Source organism: Capsicum annuum, chromosome 2, assembly GCF_002878395.1.
Source record: "Capsicum annuum cultivar UCD-10X-F1 chromosome 2, UCD10Xv1.1, whole genome shotgun sequence".
NCBI classification, from domain to species: domain Eukaryota; kingdom Viridiplantae; phylum Streptophyta; class Magnoliopsida; order Solanales; family Solanaceae; genus Capsicum; species Capsicum annuum.
Genome location: NC_061112.1, coordinates 150,385,660 through 150,402,577, shown reverse-complemented (window position 1 = coordinate 150,402,577; position 16,918 = coordinate 150,385,660). Strand labels below are relative to the sequence as shown.

At 36.0% G+C, this 16,918-nt stretch overlaps 5 protein-coding genes across 6 annotated transcripts; 2 read left to right on the top strand and 3 right to left on the bottom strand.

Annotated features, from left to right (window-relative positions):
- The first annotated feature begins 355 nt into the window (after positions 1-355).
- On the top strand, positions 356-2,640 carry LOC107861452 (putative NAC domain-containing protein 94). The gene is made up of 3 exons (XM_016706790.2): positions 356-1,040; positions 1,284-1,588; positions 1,686-2,640. Exons 1-3 carry the CDS (start codon positions 860-862, stop codon positions 2,391-2,393), a joined length of 1,194 nt encoding a protein of 397 aa, XP_016562276.1. The 5' UTR covers positions 356-859; the 3' UTR covers positions 2,394-2,640.
- Positions 2,641-3,225: 585 nt separating this feature from the next.
- On the bottom strand, positions 3,226-4,526 carry LOC107860535 (delta(3,5)-Delta(2,4)-dienoyl-CoA isomerase, peroxisomal). Its single transcript, XM_016705924.2, has one exon. It carries the CDS (start codon positions 4,364-4,366, stop codon positions 3,539-3,541), a length of 828 nt encoding a protein of 275 aa, XP_016561410.1. The 5' UTR covers positions 4,367-4,526; the 3' UTR covers positions 3,226-3,538.
- A 746-nt stretch (positions 4,527-5,272) lies between these two features.
- Positions 5,273-7,392, bottom strand: LOC107860534 (60S ribosomal protein L34). Its single transcript, XM_016705923.2, has 4 exons — positions 7,080-7,392; positions 6,786-6,865; positions 5,687-5,796; positions 5,273-5,585 (listed from the first exon to the last, which is right to left on the bottom strand). Exons 1-4 carry the CDS (start codon positions 7,156-7,158, stop codon positions 5,492-5,494), a joined length of 363 nt encoding a protein of 120 aa, XP_016561409.1. The 5' UTR covers positions 7,159-7,392; the 3' UTR covers positions 5,273-5,491.
- Positions 7,393-7,467: 75 nt separating this feature from the next.
- On the top strand, positions 7,468-11,532 carry LOC107860533 (coiled-coil domain-containing protein 115). 2 transcript variants are annotated; one of them, XM_016705922.2, is made up of 7 exons: positions 7,468-7,983; positions 8,601-8,718; positions 9,094-9,255; positions 9,555-9,616; positions 10,393-10,480; positions 10,824-10,921; positions 11,125-11,532. In XM_016705922.2, the coding sequence occupies exons 1-6, from the start codon at positions 7,870-7,872 to the stop codon at positions 10,913-10,915; spliced, it is 636 nt and encodes a 211-aa protein (XP_016561408.1). In that variant the 5' UTR covers positions 7,468-7,869; the 3' UTR covers positions 10,916-10,921; positions 11,125-11,532. The 2 variants fall into 2 exon arrangements, with proteins under 2 accessions (XP_016561408.1, XP_016561407.1); XM_016705921.2 differs by having other exon boundaries at positions 7,619-7,983; positions 9,552-9,616.
- Positions 11,533-12,516: 984 nt separating this feature from the next.
- On the bottom strand, positions 12,517-16,706 carry LOC107860532. Its single transcript, XM_016705920.2, has 5 exons — positions 16,109-16,706; positions 14,791-16,019; positions 13,411-13,833; positions 13,089-13,327; positions 12,517-12,961 (listed from the first exon to the last, which is right to left on the bottom strand). The coding sequence occupies exons 1-5, from the start codon at positions 16,225-16,227 to the stop codon at positions 12,704-12,706; spliced, it is 2,268 nt and encodes a 755-aa protein (XP_016561406.2). The 5' UTR covers positions 16,228-16,706; the 3' UTR covers positions 12,517-12,703.
- Positions 16,707-16,918: the final 212 nt, after the last annotated feature.

Here is a 16,918-nt window from a genome sequence, read left to right as displayed (position 1 = left end):
TATAATTTACTACAACTATTTTCAAATGAGATAATACCCTGTTACCCTTGAACTATACCCAAAATGGCAGAGACATACCTCAACTTAAAGAGGGTCTTATTACCCCTGAACTAACTAAAAGTATAATTTTGACACCCTTAGTGCCTACGTGACACATACATGGCACAACACATTGAAGTGTCCACATAGGCACATGTGTGTGCCACGTACTCACTAAGGGTGTCAAAATTATATTTTTAATTAGTTCAGGGGTAATGAAACTCCCTTTTAAGTTGAGCTGTGTTACAGCTGTTTTGGGTATAGTAATAGAATATTTTCTCTTTTCAAATTTTTGTTTAATTAATCGCTAAGTATCCAAGATATTTAATGGGGAAGGGTCACGTGGTCATAGGTGGCACAAAGAATGGAAGCTTTTATATCAGAGAATAGAAACTGCCATTTTTAGATCCAATGACCTAAAAGTCATATTTCAATCAAGAAGGATGTACACAAAACATTGGCAAACGGTTAGAATGCATGTTAATTAAACACAAAAAACTATTCAAACTCCAACAAATTAAAATATTAATACTAGTGTACATTATTTTCATTAGAAGATTGACTTGTCATTTTGTTGTGACTGCCAGAATTCAGTAAGAATATAAAGGGTAGCCAACAATAAGCACATCATGGGAGGTGTGAAAACATATCTCCATACAGACTAACTTTATAGTCTTTTGGAGATCATAAATTTGGTCCCTAGCTTACATTTTTTAAGGGACAATATGACCTCAAACTAATTCAATTTGCTCTAAACTTTGCCCTGAGATTTTTGCTAGAGGATTCTTGATTTGCCCTGAGAGTAATTACTAGAGAAATAATGGATGACAAAAGTGATGTGGAGAAGCTTGATGAAGTGATGCTACCTGGTTTTCGATTTCATCCAACAGATGAAGAGCTGGTTGGGTTCTATCTAAAGAGAAAGGTTCAGCAAAGATCTCTTCCTATTGAGCTCATCAAACAAGTAGATATATATAAATATGATCCATGGGACCTCCCAAGTAAGAAAGACAATTCCTCTGCATGTCCATATTCTTTAGGTTCATTTTCCATTTTCAGCTTTGTAGCAGCAAGTATATTATTTCACTTATGCTTAAGATCTAACTTTTATGGACGCTTGCATATAGTTATTTTATGATGATCTGATAGTATAAAAATTCTTAAGCCGAAATCAATATTAGTCTTACACCCACATAAGATTTGACATAGTCTAATATTTCCTAGTGATACCAATTTTTGTACAGAGCTGGCATCTACAGGGGAAAAAGAGTGGTATTTCTACTGTCCAAGGGACCGTAAGTACAGGAATAGCGCCCGTCCAAACCGTGTAACAGGAGCTGGTTTTTGGAAGGCTACTGGAACTGACAGACCAATTTATTCCTCTGATAGCACCAAATGCATTGGTCTTAAGAAGTCCCTAGTTTTCTACAGAGGCAGGGCTGCCAGAGGTATAAAAACTGACTGGATGATGCACGAGTTTCGCCTTCCCACGACTAACAGCGAGTCAGCACCACCTAAGAAATTCTTGGATAAGAACTTTCCACCAAATGTAGGTTCATTATGCAGTTTACTTAGCCCTCCAATCATCCATTTAAGACTGTGTTAATTTAGTTTAAATCGATATACGTTCTCTTTGATCCCTGCAGGATTCATGGGCCATCTGCAGAATATTCAAGAAAACCAATTCAATGGCAAATAGAGCTCTATCTTACCCTTGGGTAAATCCATTATCTGAAGTAGCATCTCCAGAGTTGTTCAATCAAAGTGCAACTGCTCATTTCGGCTCGGAGAATGTCTCTACTATAACAGAAACTGGATCAGTTCTCCACCTATCGAGTAATAATGACATACTACAAGGAGTCTCACATGTTCCTTCATATAAGGTCCTCAACAATATGGTGTCAAGACCATCTTATCTTTCAAGTCCTAGCACAGACATCTCCTGTAACTTTGTGTTTTCGTCGTCCCCTGAGGTTTCAGGACAAAACAACAGGTGTTTACTGGACGTGAATTCCATGTTTTTCAACACATCCCCGGGTTTAATCACGGATATCAGCAAGACCTCTGAGACCATAGACTTCGAAGGTCCAAATCAACAACTCAACAGCTTCTCAATTAGTTCATCACAAGAGATGCAAAAAAGTATAAGCATGGAAGAACATGAAGCAGGATTAACAAGTAATCAAACTTCAATAAATGATAATATTGCTGAATGGGAAAATATCAGATCAGTTGGTTTTCCATTCAGTTTGACCACTATAGCTGATGAATGGAAGCCTAGTTTGTCATGGGATTCTCCTTCCCGTCCTAGTGAGATATCCACCGCTTACTCAACAAGCAAATGCTACACCTAGTTCTAAATTCAAACAGTGAACCTCCTGCTTTGTGTACAGCTAGTCTTTTTCCCTTTTGGCATCCGGTATCCAAAATCTGAGTTAGACAGATTCAGATACCGGATACCTGTAAGGGAAAAAAAGAAGAAGAATCTAGCCATAGCACTAAAAAAACAACAATATTCTGTTAAAAGTTATTGTACAGCTTTATGTTTTATTTTCACTCTGCTGGCTCTGCTCCAATTTAAACAAAATATGTTTGGATAAATTTTACGTGTTTTCTCCTTAAGTCTCTATTGAGCACTATGTTCTATTGCATGCTTTCCCTTTCTCAAGTTGGACTTTAGAGATTATATATACATAAAATATCTAGTATTACAGATAGGCCACAGGTTAAAGTGTCCCATATTTTGGCGCCTATGAATTTGTCCCTGCATTAAACGCAACAAGTTCCAATTCGTTTTGAAGAACCAAAGAGTTCGTTTTACTTGATATCCTGAAAAAGGTCGTATACAACTTGGATAAACAGAAACAATAATGAAAATAAAATTGGAAGTGGATTTATTAGGTGTAGGTGTAACGCTACTTGAGAAAAAAGTCGAGCATTTGCTTTCAATTTTTACCAATATTTCATTGTGATACCCTGGTGAATTGATACCTTCTCCAAGAAAAACTTACTATCAAGTGATTCAAGGTAATCGTAACAAAATAATCTACATTTTATCTTGCGCAACATCACATACCCTGGCTCCCTAGCATTTCAAGGTAATAGTAATTTCCTAATGACTATCATTCCTGTATATCATCTGAAAAAGTGTACCTTACGGATTGAGTAATAATCACAGCCGAAAACTTGAGTTATCTTGCGTTCAAATATCATTGCCTCCTCCAATCAGGTGGCAATAGTTCCACAAAAAGGAGTTTACAAGACCATACTAGAGCTAATTAAATTCTAATCGCAGTAGCATTTCGACAGGTTCTTTCACACATTCATCATCACCAAAGCTAAGTTATCTGAAAACATAATAGAGTTGACAAAGACCAACAGTATTTGAGAATTAAACTATGATTAAACACATAAGAATCTCAATCTTGTCACTCGACCAACAGTCACATTTGCTCACACGCAGATTTATTAACCCTTTCAAATTCCATCAATTACCAAACTAGAGTTTGGCAAATTTAGGTTTTCTCTTCTGACTATGTGCTGAAATTGCTTCTTTCAAATCATCTGATAACAGGACACCAGAATTCCATGTGGCAACATAATCCAGGCCTTGTTCCACTGTCAAATCCCTACTTTTCAGCAACACCGCTTTTGTTCCAATAACAGCAAGCGGAGACTTTGTAGCTATTTCCTCAGCAACAAGTTTGACGCCTTCCTCCAAAGCTTGTTTACAAGTAAAAACCTGAGAGACCAACCCCAAGTCTTTAGCTTCGGAACCTGTAAACCTCCGACCAGTTAAAGCCAACTCCATGGCATTGCCAAACCCAACAATACTGGGAAGCCTCTGAAGTGTCCCAAGATCAGCCGTAATAGCTAGATCCACCTCTTTCACCGAGAAAAAGGCATCAGAAGAACAAAACCTAATATCACAGGCAGTAATTATATCAATCGCACCACCAATACATGCGCCATGGACAGCGGCAATCACCGGTTTACGACAACACTCCAGGGCACTAATAGCCTCCTGCAGGAACTTGATATGTTGCCGGAGCCTCTCGACGTTGCGGCCGCAATCAGCAGCGTAAGATCCTTTTAAGGCGTTGTTTAGGGTTTGGAAGTCGATCCCGGAACAGAAGTGCTTGCCGGAGCCAGCGAGGATGATAACGGCAACATCAGGGTTTTGATCCAGTGAGGAGATGGCTTTGGGGAATTCAGTGAAGAAGTCACCTGACAGAGCGTTGAGATGGCTAGGTCGGTTCAGATACAAGAAACAGACCCCAGAATTTGGGGATTTTTGAATGATTTTCAGTGATTTGTATTCCTCCATTATTTGTGCAGTACTAGTACTGGAAGATAGAATTAAAAACGATGAGACTCAGCGATAAACGGGAATCCACCTACCGCATGCTTTCCCTTTACAAAATTATATATCCATAAAATATCTAATTTTACAGATAGGCCCCCCCTATGAATTTGTCCCTGCATTATTGAAGAACCAAAAAGTTTGTTTTACTTAATTAATACTTTTTTCATTTCAAATTAGAGATGACACATTAATTAAATAACATAATTAATTTCAAATTGAGATGACACATTAATTAAGAAAAATAATTAATAATATGACAAATTTATTATAGTATTCTTATTAAATAATATTTATATTTTAATTTACAGAAAAAATAATTAATGTAAAGGTAAAACACGAAAAAAAAAATTATTTCTTCTTAATTAATGAAAAAAAATAAGTAAAATAAAAAATTAAATTAAAAAATTGGAATGAATAATTTGGAACGGCGCGAGTATGATTTTGTATCCTGCGAAAGGTCGCATACAATTTGGATAAATAAAAACAATAATGAAAATAAAATTGGAAGTGGATTTATTAGGTGTAGGTGTAACGCGACTTAAGAAAAAAGTCAAGCATTTGCTTCATATTTTACCAATTTCTCTTTTCGGGTACCCTGGTGAATTGATACATTCTCCAACATAAACTTACTATCAAGTGATTCAAGGTAAATCGTAACAAAATAATCTACTACATTTTATCTTCCGCAACATCACATACACCCTGGCTCCCTAGCATTTCAAGATAAGTAATTTCCTAATGACTATCATTCCTGTATATCATCTGAAAAAGTGTACCTTAGGGATTGAGTAATAATCACAGCCGAAAACTTGAGTTATAAAAAAAGGGCATCCCGATGCACTAAGCAAACGCCATGCACAGGTAAACTTAGTTATCATGCGTTAAAATATCATTGAAATGGAAAGAGGAAAAACCTCCTCCAATCAGGTGGCAATAGTTCCAAAAGGAGTTTACAAAACCATACTAGAGCTTAAATTCTAATCGCAGTTGCATTTCGACAGGTTCTTTCACATATATTCATCGTCATCAAAGCTAAGTTATCTGAAAACACAATAGACTTGACAGAGACTTCAGCGTCCCTACCCCTCAGCTCTTTGAAGCTAGTTTTTCCTTTGCCTTCTGAATCTTCAACACCTTCTTCACAATTTTTTGTTCTTCAACCAAGAAAGCCCGGATGATTCTGCATAGGTAAATCATGGACGGATTAATGTACTTGTGTCAAGAAACTCTAGTTAAATATATCGAATGCCAATATGCAATTTGCTGACAAAAAAAGCATACCTCTCCCTTACAGCACTTCCAGACAGCACACCTCCGTAAGCACGATTCACAGTCCTGCGGTTTCTTGGCAATCTGGATCTCTTGTATTCAGCAGGTCTCAAGTGTGGAATCTAAACAAGAGAGAAAAACATCAATATGTACTTGTTCATTTAAGGTCCTTTTTGGGAGTTGGGGACACATGGAGAAGAGGTAATAAAACACGTTCATCTTTGGTAATTTCCAAGAGTTCCCACTGTAGTAAAATTAAGACTGCTAAACCCTCCTAGTCATGGAGGGGTATATGGATATCTAAAGGGTATTTTAGAACTCTTTACTAATGTCCAAAGTTCTCTCACCGAACAACGTCTAAACTCCAGCAACCATAATTTTCTTTTGACTAGATCTTCTTACTTAAAGATGGGAAACTTTTTGCATTAACACAGTACATGATAATTCAAATCAAATATCCTCAAGATGGTTCCATACGCTGTCTTTTAGTTGTATATGTAAACATTCTATGCTAAAGATTTTAAAACTGATACATAGAGGCAAGAATCAAAAATAATCTATTTCCATTTTCCATACACTAAAATGAGATAAAAGGAACATAGGTCAGCAACAGTACATTCACTATTAGGCTGGCAATTAAAAATCTAAAATGATCACTTCTGTAAGCCATTAGCTCGATAAGTGTCTTAACAAACTGTAAGACTATAACTAAAGCTTCATTCTTATTTCTGCTAAACAATAGGTCAAGACTCTAGTTTATGGCCACTTCTCTATGGTCCCAGTTGCTGCTTCGATTCCTAAGACATGTTTGAAGATGTTAAGAGACGGAGGCTATATATGTTTGTCCACATAGGCTAAATAAAAGTCCTGCATTCTTGTTAGCTGGTAACAATGTCCTTTAGCAGAAAAACAATCTGATTCTTAGCTTGTTTACGAACAAGTGCCTTTAAGTTCTACTTCTTTTATGCAAAGTTTTATTCTATCCATTAGCCGAGTTCTAAAGGGGAAAAGAGATGAGAACTACTAAATACCCGAGGACCGCATACTAAAGAAAAAAATGAATCACAAAAGGACCATAAAGGGAAAATGAAAAATGAAAAATGAAAAATACCCCTTGGATTCTCTTGCCAGTAACTGGGCATTTAGGGCCACTGGCTCTCTTCTTGGTGGCTTGGTAAATTAACTTTCCACCTAATTGTCAAAAAAAAAAAAAGATATCATAACAGTACGTCAGTGATCACATAACTGAATACACTCTGTATAACAAACAATTCCTAGTGGTGGATGTACTATGCACATTAATTCAAATTCAGAATCAGCCTTGGTTCATATAAAAATAACAATGTTGAAGCAAATCCAACTCAATTAAAAGAGGGACAAAATAGGTTAGAGCAGAGCAAATTACCAGGAGTTTTGACAACCCTGTGTTGATTGGATTTGGTGGCATAACTGTGCCGCTTTCGATATGTAAGTCTCTGCACCATGTTTTGCAGTATCTCGAGTTTTTCGGCTACTCAACAATGGAGATAATAAAAATGGACCAAAAGAGTGAAAGCGCGTATGGGAGGTGAATATATATACTGGGGTACTCTTGCAAACCCTAAATCCGAATGCCTCGCAGCTTATTTTTCGTTTTCCAAAACTAACCATTCAACTCGCAGAATATTACAGAAGCACACCACTCGTTTGGGTAAAACAGATTTGATCAGATAGAAATATTAAAAAAAATTCACAAGTTAAATTGCATAAATGTACTAAGGTCTAAGACCAACAATTCTATAGAGACCTTTTTTTATAAAATGTTTTACAGAATTTGTATATGTGCTGGCCTCTTCTGGGACATATATAATATTTATATTTTTTTATTTTTTTAAAAAAAGGCATTTTAGAAAAATATAATTTTCAACCAATATATGCAAGAGGGTAAGTTGGTCAACTTAATATATGAGTGTTCAATTTCCTACTTGTATAATTTTTTTTTCCATTAATTATAGTTTTATAAGCTTATATAATCTTTAACCAAGTATGTAATTAGAGGGGGTAAGTTGGTCAATTTAACATAGAAGTGATGGGTTGACGAAATCGGATCGGGTCGGGGCTAGCTATTAATAGTGGAACTAGAATTAAATCAACAAATTAAGAATTTCTAGCTTTCTCCCAGAATTGTACAGCAAGCAGATTGTGATTGATTGAATATGGTGAATGAAGATGCAGAAATGCAGAGTTCCGATAAGAATGTTTTACAGTTACTGGATTCTACAGACAGCTATCTACTTCTTATGAATTCTCTTTCTTCTTCACTTCGCCAGGTTACATTTTCTTTCTTTTCTGATTTCACTCATTCTTTTTTTACGACTGTGTTAGTCCACGAGGTAATATTTTCACTCATTTTTATCCAAGCGAAAATATTTGAATATTTCAAGGTAAGGATTCTGTTATAATCCTCACATAATTAAAATTGAGTTGCATCTCTTTGACGGCAGATCCTGAATTTAGTTTAAAATTGATTTATAGTGATGCATATGTGTGTGTGTATATAATGGGTATTCAAGTGGATGAATATTTAAGTTTGATCGAGCTGATTGCAAGTGGATGATATTCAAATTCGTGCAAGTAACATTCATTGATCCACGAAGTTGCTATATTTTAGCAGAGGCGAATCTAGAATTTCTAATGGTGCACCACATAAGAAAGGAGAAAAACGAATGTAATAAGTAGAATTGATCCCTATTACTCTTGCTAATAACATTGCATTCAACCTTTTTGGAGCACGGGTGACAGCAGTCAATATTAGATCAATTCTAGGAAATATATACTACATAATATCTAGTCGGAGAGACCATAGGTTCACGTGGTCCACTATCTCCAAAGGAGATAGCTATGCCCGTGTGCTATAGTGTTGACCCGGCATTTGCTTACATGGCAGGGATGGCTGGAGTTGGCGAGTGCTAGGCATTCCATGGGTGCTTCGCGTATCAGTAGTGCATTGTTTGATCTCAAATCTCATTCCGCTGCCACTACATTGCAATTAAATCATCAAGATGGTAAATCGGGTTTACTAAATCCATTCTTTTTGAGCATTTCTGCATTTTGCTTGACGGCACATAATATTGCTTGTGATATGCTCATTTTGCCATGGAATTCTTTTCCGTTAATGCTTAACCTTTGGGATCCATGGAAGAGTTCTAATGCTTAAGTGCAACGTAACAATGGCATCATGCCTGATTTATCTTTTTCCTCATTTACCTATTTAAGACTCAGCTCTTCTTCCTTTCCCCACGGAGCTGATTATATGGATCAAGTGAGCTCAGGGACCTGTATTAGCTTAATTTTTTTCCTAATTTTTCGTTTTAAGATTGACTATGATGTAGAAAAGATTTTTTTTCTCAACAATTCCTATTACTCATTTTGTTATGCAGCTGGACCTGAATTAGAGAAATCACATTTCAGTTTGTGCAAGTGGGCATCATCTGAGAGTTCAAAAAGCTGTTCTGAGGAAGCGAAATTTGAGGAGGATAAGCTGTTACAGAAGAAATCCATTAGTCCAAAGTCTCTGAATCAGGAGGGTTTGTCAAATTCTGGTACAGATGCATGATCCTGTCTCTTTTAGTGCTCATACTGTTTCTTAAAAGCAGCTTTAAGAAGAATACGATACTAGGATGTTAATATAAAGTAAAACATCTGCTTGTTTCAAACACGATAATAGACCTGAATCTCTAGCTACTCTTACTGAGGTAGAAGCATGAAAATGTTTCTCTCTCAACATTTATAGTGTTGACTGCATGACAATATCTCTAGCATTTTTCCTTCATATACTCTTTTACCTGAATTGATCTTCTTTGATAAAAGAAAGTTTATTTCTTTTACTTTTGCAAAGAAGTTCAGGAAGAAGTGTCAGAAGCTCAAGAAACTACTGAATCACCACGCACGCTGGAGGATCAAGTAAGAGACTCGCCAATTAATTCTCACGACAATTTCTTACCATACAGTGTTTTCAAGGTGGTATGATTTTATAAAACGATGCTTGCATGGCATGTATCAATGCATTTGATAATCTGTTCAGAATCATTGAATCACCTTGCAATTCAGTTTTGCTACTAAATTTTCCTTAGGAAGTGAACATAGATCAAGATTATCCAAAAAGTTTTTAAACATCAATCTTGTTTCAACTTAAATATCTCCGCAATTATATGATCCCCTCTCATCATCCAAGTTTGCCTGTAATTGTCCTCTGAATCGATAAACTGAAGTGAAGAAGTAATCTCTTTCTCTGTTTCTTCTTCTTCCTTTATATCATTGATGTGCTATCTTGTCAACAGACTATTTCTCTTTTACGTGACCTTGTTATCTATAATCATTTCAATGCATCCTTCACCAACTTTAATAAACAAGTCCATCAAATCCCCCTTGTTTTAATCTCCGAGCTAGTTGCCACAATTGGCATAGGCGGAGAGCAAGTCTGCAATGTTTGAATTTACCTTTCCAAGCCTTTTGGCTAAGATCAAGTGTTAATACATCTGCAAAAGTTTGGATTTTCGGAGTTCAGCCTGGATATATCAATTTTACTGTTCTCTTTTTTTTTTTTAAAATGAACATCAATCTTACTATATTCTTTTCCTGATTACCTCTCTTTTTATTAATTTGGCAGGGTTAGACTAGAATTAAATTGAGCATTATTGTGTACATTAAATTTAATGGTAATGTTATTTCTTTTCTAGGCTCGAAAAGAGCGACTCAAGTCATTATCCATGTTTGGAGTGCTGGTCTGTCCAAAGCTTCGAGCTGCCCAATCGTCATTTGAGACAGGTAAATTACTTTCACCCCCAGCAACCATCAGAAGTATCTTTTCACATTGGTATACTGGAGATAACAGTGGCTTGTAGTAACAAAGAGTCCTGATGAAGTTAAAACTTTTGAGAATTGAAAGTGCCAAAAATATGTGTGAGAAACTGCAGTAACATTTTCGTGAGCCACAAAGTGTGTGTGTATGTCTCTCTGTTTTCCATCAAAATATACCGTACTATTCTAGGACTGGTGTGTCTAGCCATATATAGAACTTACTGAAATCTGGATCAACTTTGTGGCTTACCTATTTAAGCTATCCTTTTGTGCCTCATCTTTATAACATGAGTGGCTTTATCTTTTGCAGCTTTGGAAACTCTTGTAGAAGTGGCAAATAAACGGGCAGACCTTCTTAATGCGTATGACCAGGTTCGAGAACACATGAAGACCACCAAATGAGAGAAGGTTATACTTTTCTTGCTTTCCATGGGTCCTTAATCCCTGTGTGTTTGTTATCTTTTTCTTTTGGGGTTCAGAAAATAATGTGTAATAAGTGAATGTTGAGTTTAAGATAACATTTTATTGAACTTTAAGCTTGATTAGTAATAAAAGAACATTCCTAAATAAAAAGTTCAAAATTAAAAATGTTTTCTTATGTTCTTTACCAGAAGCCCTGTATCTGGAGATCGCCTCCTTCTGACTTTTGCCAAGGGGGATAAATCAAATAAATGCAAATACGGCCCTGCCTAAAAAGGAAAACAAAAAGGAGAAAAGAAAAGAAGAGGAACAGACTCGAAGGTCTGCAGATGGTGGTATTTTTCGAACTGATCTGTCTTTAAAACAAGTCTCTTCATGCCTGGTGTCCTAACCACAAGTCGATGTCTGTATTTCTGCTTATCTATAAGATTCTACAGTGTAAGTCCTTGCATGTTTCATGGTTTTTCCACAGGGCGCATATTTAAGTTGTGCAATTCTGCGGTTTAAGTCCTTGCACATTTCATGTAGTTTCCCACAGGGTGCATATTTTATTTGTGCAACTAACTCAAAACTTATGAACTAGTCTTTTTTTTTTTTTTTTTTTTTTTTTGTTTGTGGTTGGGGGGGGGGGGGGGGGGGGGTGCGGGGGGGAGGCTGGCACTTGAAGTTATAGGTTCCAATAGCCAACAAGTGAATCAAGTTTCAAGTATTACGTTAAACAGTGATACGAATTTTAGTGGTGATAGAATGTTCAATAGTTCCATTTTGAGCACCATACTTGCTGTATCAAGGGTGCCAAGTATTACCATTCCATGCAACTACTGAATCGTATGCTGCTTCATGATCTTATGACAATCCACTTACAGTTGCAACTCTCCTTTTTGGAATCTTTGCTCTCTTTAGCTTTGTTAAGAAGCTCGATGTACAGAAAGAAATGAACAAACTCTCAACAGGAACGTCATATCTAAAACATAAAGACATGAAAACAGGGTGAAATTAGTTCTTTTGAAGTAACGTGCCCGCTGTTCTTCTCAGTGCATGTTTGATTGCAGTTTACCTAAAGTTTCTGAATATGAATTACCCGCAGCATATAATCAGGTTTCTTCTTTACTTTAATTACGTGAGAACCCCTCACAGCTACTGGTACTACTACTTACACTGTAAAACTTTACCGAAGTATCCATTGCCATCTGAAATTCTAGGAATTGGTTGACTTACTGTCAGAAATCCACTTCAGTCCTTAAAATAGAAGGAAAGTATAGCTCACAAGGGTGTGGTCTAGTGGTCAATGAAGTGGGTTGAGAGCCTAAGTTCTCAGGTTGAAAGGTGTCCCGTGGATTTAGTTGAGGTACATGAAAGTTGACATAGACACAACGATTATCAAAAAAATAAAAATAGAGGGAAATTATGAGTATGCGAGTTCATTCTCTCTTGTCCCTTTTCTTTTCATTTTCACCTTTAGATTACAGAAAATGATACAGTTAGTCCAATTGCAAGAAATAAACTTTCCCAACATATCACTTCATGTTGATCAGAAGTTATCTTTAGAGTTCCCAAAGTCAAATCTTTGGAGTTGGAGAAACTTCCTACAATAAAAGATAAATAGACGAGCTACCTCCTTTCACGGCCGAAAGATATATAGTACCTATCTTTATGTTTCCACTCGTTCATATTTACTAGTAGATGATTGACAATCTAGAAGTATACAAAATGACAACAATGTGAAAGAAAATTTGTTGGCGTAATTGATACTAAAAAATTTGACTAGTATTAACAAGGGAAGAGCAAAAAAGAGGGCTCTACTTGTATTTTCCTATGTGCAAAACTAATCCTGCTTAATTTATTGTGACACCACACTAGTTGATCTTTCGTTAGCCTTGACATGTTGAGAACCCTAGACACTAATTTCATGTCTACTTGAGAGAAAAAATAGAGTACATGATCTGACTCCTCCTCTTCTCTGTTCTTCCTGAACTTCCTCAGTATGCAATTTCCACTTTTCAAAACATCCTGCAGCTTCTTCTCCTTCTGCATTTCGTGAAAAATATGAAATTAGACCAATCCATGTCAGCGTACATTCCAAACATCAAAGCTAAATATACGCTCTCTAACAGCTTAAACTTTGAGATAAATAGATATAGCCTTATAAACTGACCTTTTCAAGATTTTTTCTGACCTCCAGTAAAAACTCCAACTCCTCTTGTTCTTGAACCTCTGTTGGATGAATTCCCTTTTGACCTTTCGCCATCACGCTGTAGCAATCTTTATCAGATCTGATAAATCGCCAAAATATTCGTATTGATTCTTCCAGTATCTCCACAAGCATGTCACTTGTAATTGGATAGTCAGTTTTCTCTTTTGTTCTTGCCTTGTTTCTGTTCTTCACTCTGTCATCTGCATGTCATTTTCAAGTTTAAATACACTAGATTGTCTCTTCTCTAACAACAATCAGCAACAAAAGTCAAAAAGATACTAACCTCGAATAACAGGAACTTGAAGAAGATTACGAAGATCATATCGGCTCTTGATAAAGTATTGAACTCTAGGCCCTTGAAAAGGTTCATTTTCTATAAATCTTTGCATGAGCACTTGAAACTGTTGGAACTCTCCAGCAATTTCATTATATTTTCGGATCCCACGTGGATCAGAATCCCACAAATTTAAAGCCTTCATATATTGCCAGTGCAAAAATTCCCAAGAAAGGCACATCTGGCCGACGTATATCACTTCAAAATCACTCTGCAATTCTTTGATAAACTTAACCATTGGATCAAAGTCATGACTTTTATGTTTGAAGAGCCTAATATTTTGTGAGAGAAGGGATTTTAGTGTTGGACCTGTAGATTTCTGGTTGAAGACTAACTGCAGTGGATCTTTTAGTGGATCTTTCTGCAGATAACCTGTCAAAAATTTCGGATTAGAGCAGCTAATGATTAAAAAAAGATTTAAGTTACATGCACCGACATTTTATTAAAAGAAGTGAGTATTCCGCGCGGCAACTAGACGGAGATTTTTGGAGAATTAAACTATGATTTCGGTCAATACCTAAAAAGAAAATTAGAATTTTAGGTCAAGATATTATCTTAATCATTGTCTGTTGTTGGCCAACAAACTTGTAGGTATGAATCATCAAAGTATAAAAAGCTTAGCTTTCCAGATATGATCTTACACAAAAGTATAGACATTTTTATGTTCTTTTACTTGTGTATTCTGTTTAGACAGAGATAAAAGAAAAAAACATACACACTTCTAGCAAGTACAGTAGTACTTTATAATTAGGACATCTTGGAACTTATTGTGTAAACTTCCTCTTGTTCATATTACTAATAAACATTAAAAACAACACATCTGACTTATTCAAATGGAATATACATTTTTACTCCACAAATACAGTTATTAGTAAGGTCTGCGTACATCTTTTCCTCTCCAAACCCCACTTGTGATTGCACCAAATATGTTGTTTGTCAAATGTGTGTGAGAGTATCATTACCTAACCTTTTCTTTTTCATATGGACGACAACATAAAATAGGAAAAAGGTAGTAAGCCTTTTTTCACTGGGGCCAACTTGTTTCTTACATCATGGATCCAATGCATTGAATTTTTCCTGTTATTATAAGTTTCAGGAGCCTAAGCTAACCAGATTTTGTGGGTCCTGAATTAAACTTTAATTAAAGGTGAGCAACTTTTTTTCCTCTTACACTGATTACTAATTGGTTGAAAGCGATGAAACATGATGATGACCGTGGACACAAGTCCTGGTGTACCTACTAATTAAAAAAGATTTTAACTTTTATACGCCGACAAGTGACAGTAGTTATGTAAAAAAGAAATTACGTAGTATAGAGTTGTTACTGACCTATTGCATACATCTTCTGATACGTCAAGATATCAAATTTCCGCATTTTCTCTCTGTAACTCTTGTAGAATTTGTGAAGTTCGCTCATAGAATCTTCACGATGAAGCATTTCATCGATCTTCCATGGTTGTAATTCGTCCATTGTTGGACACTCGGATTCTTCCAGAATAGTAGGCAGACCCGTGGCCCTGACTTTTCGAATTTCCATCTTTAATTGCTCAATCAATTCTTGATGTTCCCACAGGGACTCTAATTTGTTTGCATCCTGAGAAGTGTCAGCAATAGCTGTGTTTTTTGACTTGAGATTTTCAGACTCTTGTGGACCATTTATTAACTTGTCATCTTCTTTAACAAATTCTGTAACAAATTCTGAACTTTTAACCATGCCCAAATCTTCATGAAAATCATTCTGTGACAGAAATTCTGAGTCGTTTTTCGCCTCCTCTTGTTCTAATTTCCTTAACTCTTCGTTTATATCACTATCACTGTCCTCGAAATCAGTAGATTCGAGGTTTTCTTCAGACATTTCAAGATTTTTCAAGTCTGAATCGATATCATTCAAAGGATCAAGCTCAAATTCACCTCCAAAATCTTCATCTGACAAGAAGCCATCACTGTAGGAATTTACTAACCTGCTCATAAGCGAACGCATAGGCTCAAAACCAACTGATACAGTATCTGAATCCGTACCCGATGAATCTTTCTCTGATTGAAACAAAAACTCATCAGGAAAATCTGCTTCACCCAAAAATTGTTTGCACACAGTATCTGATCCTTCAATTTCCTTTTGACAACCTTGGTGCCCGTGCCAGTTTGCGTGCACCTCTTCCTCCTGAATGCCGTCTATTTTATCATGTATTACTTCTTCCCTGCCTTCATCGTCCAAATCAAACACACCTTTCATACCACAACCAAATTCTTTAGGTTCTTGAATTAAGCTGCTAAAACACTTTTCTTGTACAGCATCAGAGACAATAAGTTCACCAGTTTCTGTCTTGTTTTTACTGAACTCCTCATACGTTGGGAACTTAAACTTAAAACAAAACTCAGTGTTCTGCCTATCATCATTCTTGTCCGAATCCATACGCTCAAAAACATCCTCAAAAGCTTCAAACTTTGGTTCTAATTCTTCCTCGACCATCACATTGTCGGATATTTTTTTGTCGTTTTCTTTAGCCGGAGCATCAGAAAACTCTGAATTATCCAAAGCAGCATCACCCCTTCTTAATCTACAATTCCAAAAACAAATAAATTAAACTGAAAATTACACACAAAAAAAAAATAATTAAAAAATTACTAAAAAGGCAAAATATAATACCTGAGGAACAATGTAGGGATGGAAGTGAAGAGAGGAAGCAGATGGAAGAAAACAGAGATAAAGAGAGTAGCAAGTAACAAGAACAAATTCTGATACAAAAACCTATAATAAAAATCCATATTCAGATAAACCAAGAAGGAGTTTCTGAATCAGCCATGGCTTTTAACAACGCCCAACTGCGAAAAATTTAGTTTGAAGTAAAGAAACAGAGGAAAACTGAAGGAAAACTCATAGCAATTTTGAATTTTGCAGAGCAAGAAACCGACACAGCACCTGTAAACAAATATAAACTAAGTTGAAAATTTTTGAAAGAAAATTTTGTGGGGTTGATAAATTGAGAACTGACCTAACTGTGAGGATTTTAGAGATTTAAGAGAAGGGAGAGAGAATGAAAGGTACTAGTGACCATAAATTGGCCTAACAATGGGTTTAATGTTGAATAATGAGAGAGGAGAATTTTGAGTTAGTTATAGAAAAATGGACATTAGAATCGGAATTGGAATTTATCAGTTGACAAGTCCTCTTCTTGTTGCTTATTCTCTGCATACTCCAATGTTGGGAGAGTGGGGGGTGAGGTGGAAATAGGTATGGTACCACTAAAAATAGATTTATAGGGGTAAAATGGGGTTAAAAAGAGAATTTACATATTTCTTTTATCTTATATAAGGTGGAATAAAATAATTCTATGAAATAGTTCAACTCGAGATATTCTTGTATATTCCAACTCTCGTCCCACCAATCAAACGATCCCTTGGAACATTTGTGTTTGTACTTACTCTTAACCATGAAGAAGCTTCAGATACGAGATAA

What these genes read in the sequence shown, in the direction of transcription:
- LOC107861452 (XM_016706790.2), top strand. Translation starts at nt 860, where the DNA reads ATGGATGACAAAAGTGATGTGGAGAAGCTTGATGAAGTGATGCTACCT. An exon ending in TGATCCATGGGACCTCCCAA is followed by an intron (nt 1,041 to 1,283) that starts GTAAGAAAGACA and finishes ATTTTTGTACAG; the next exon opens with AGCTGGCATCTACAGGGGAA. An exon ending in ATAAGAACTTTCCACCAAAT is followed by an intron (nt 1,589 to 1,685) that starts GTAGGTTCATTA and finishes TGATCCCTGCAG; the next exon opens with GATTCATGGGCCATCTGCAG.
- LOC107860535 (XM_016705924.2), bottom strand. Translation starts at nt 4,366, where the DNA reads ATGGAGGAATACAAATCACTGAAAATCATTCAAAAATCCCCAAATTCT.
- LOC107860534 (XM_016705923.2), bottom strand. Translation starts at nt 7,158, where the DNA reads ATGGTGCAGAGACTTACATATCGAAAGCGGCACAGTTATGCCACCAAA. An exon ending in CAGGGTTGTCAAAACTCCTG is followed by an intron (nt 6,866 to 7,079) that starts GTAATTTGCTCT and finishes TTTGACAATTAG; the next exon opens with GTGGAAAGTTAATTTACCAA. An exon ending in GGAAGTGCTGTAAGGGAGAG is followed by an intron (nt 5,586 to 5,686) that starts GTATGCTTTTTT and finishes TTACCTATGCAG; the next exon opens with AATCATCCGGGCTTTCTTGG.
- LOC107860533 (XM_016705921.2), top strand. Translation starts at nt 7,870, where the DNA reads ATGGTGAATGAAGATGCAGAAATGCAGAGTTCCGATAAGAATGTTTTA. An exon ending in GGAGGGTTTGTCAAATTCTG is followed by an intron (nt 9,256 to 9,551) that starts GTACAGATGCAT and finishes ACTTTTGCAAAG; the next exon opens with AAGTTCAGGAAGAAGTGTCA. An exon ending in CACGCACGCTGGAGGATCAA is followed by an intron (nt 9,617 to 10,392) that starts GTAAGAGACTCG and finishes TTTCTTTTCTAG; the next exon opens with GCTCGAAAAGAGCGACTCAA.
- LOC107860532 (XM_016705920.2), bottom strand. Translation starts at nt 16,227, where the DNA reads ATGGATTTTTATTATAGGTTTTTGTATCAGAATTTGTTCTTGTTACTT. An exon ending in ATCCCTACATTGTTCCTCAG is followed by an intron (nt 16,020 to 16,108) that starts GTATTATATTTT and finishes TTGGAATTGTAG; the next exon opens with ATTAAGAAGGGGTGATGCTG. An exon ending in TCAGAAGATGTATGCAATAG is followed by an intron (nt 13,834 to 14,790) that starts GTCAGTAACAAC and finishes AATTTTTGACAG; the next exon opens with GTTATCTGCAGAAAGATCCA.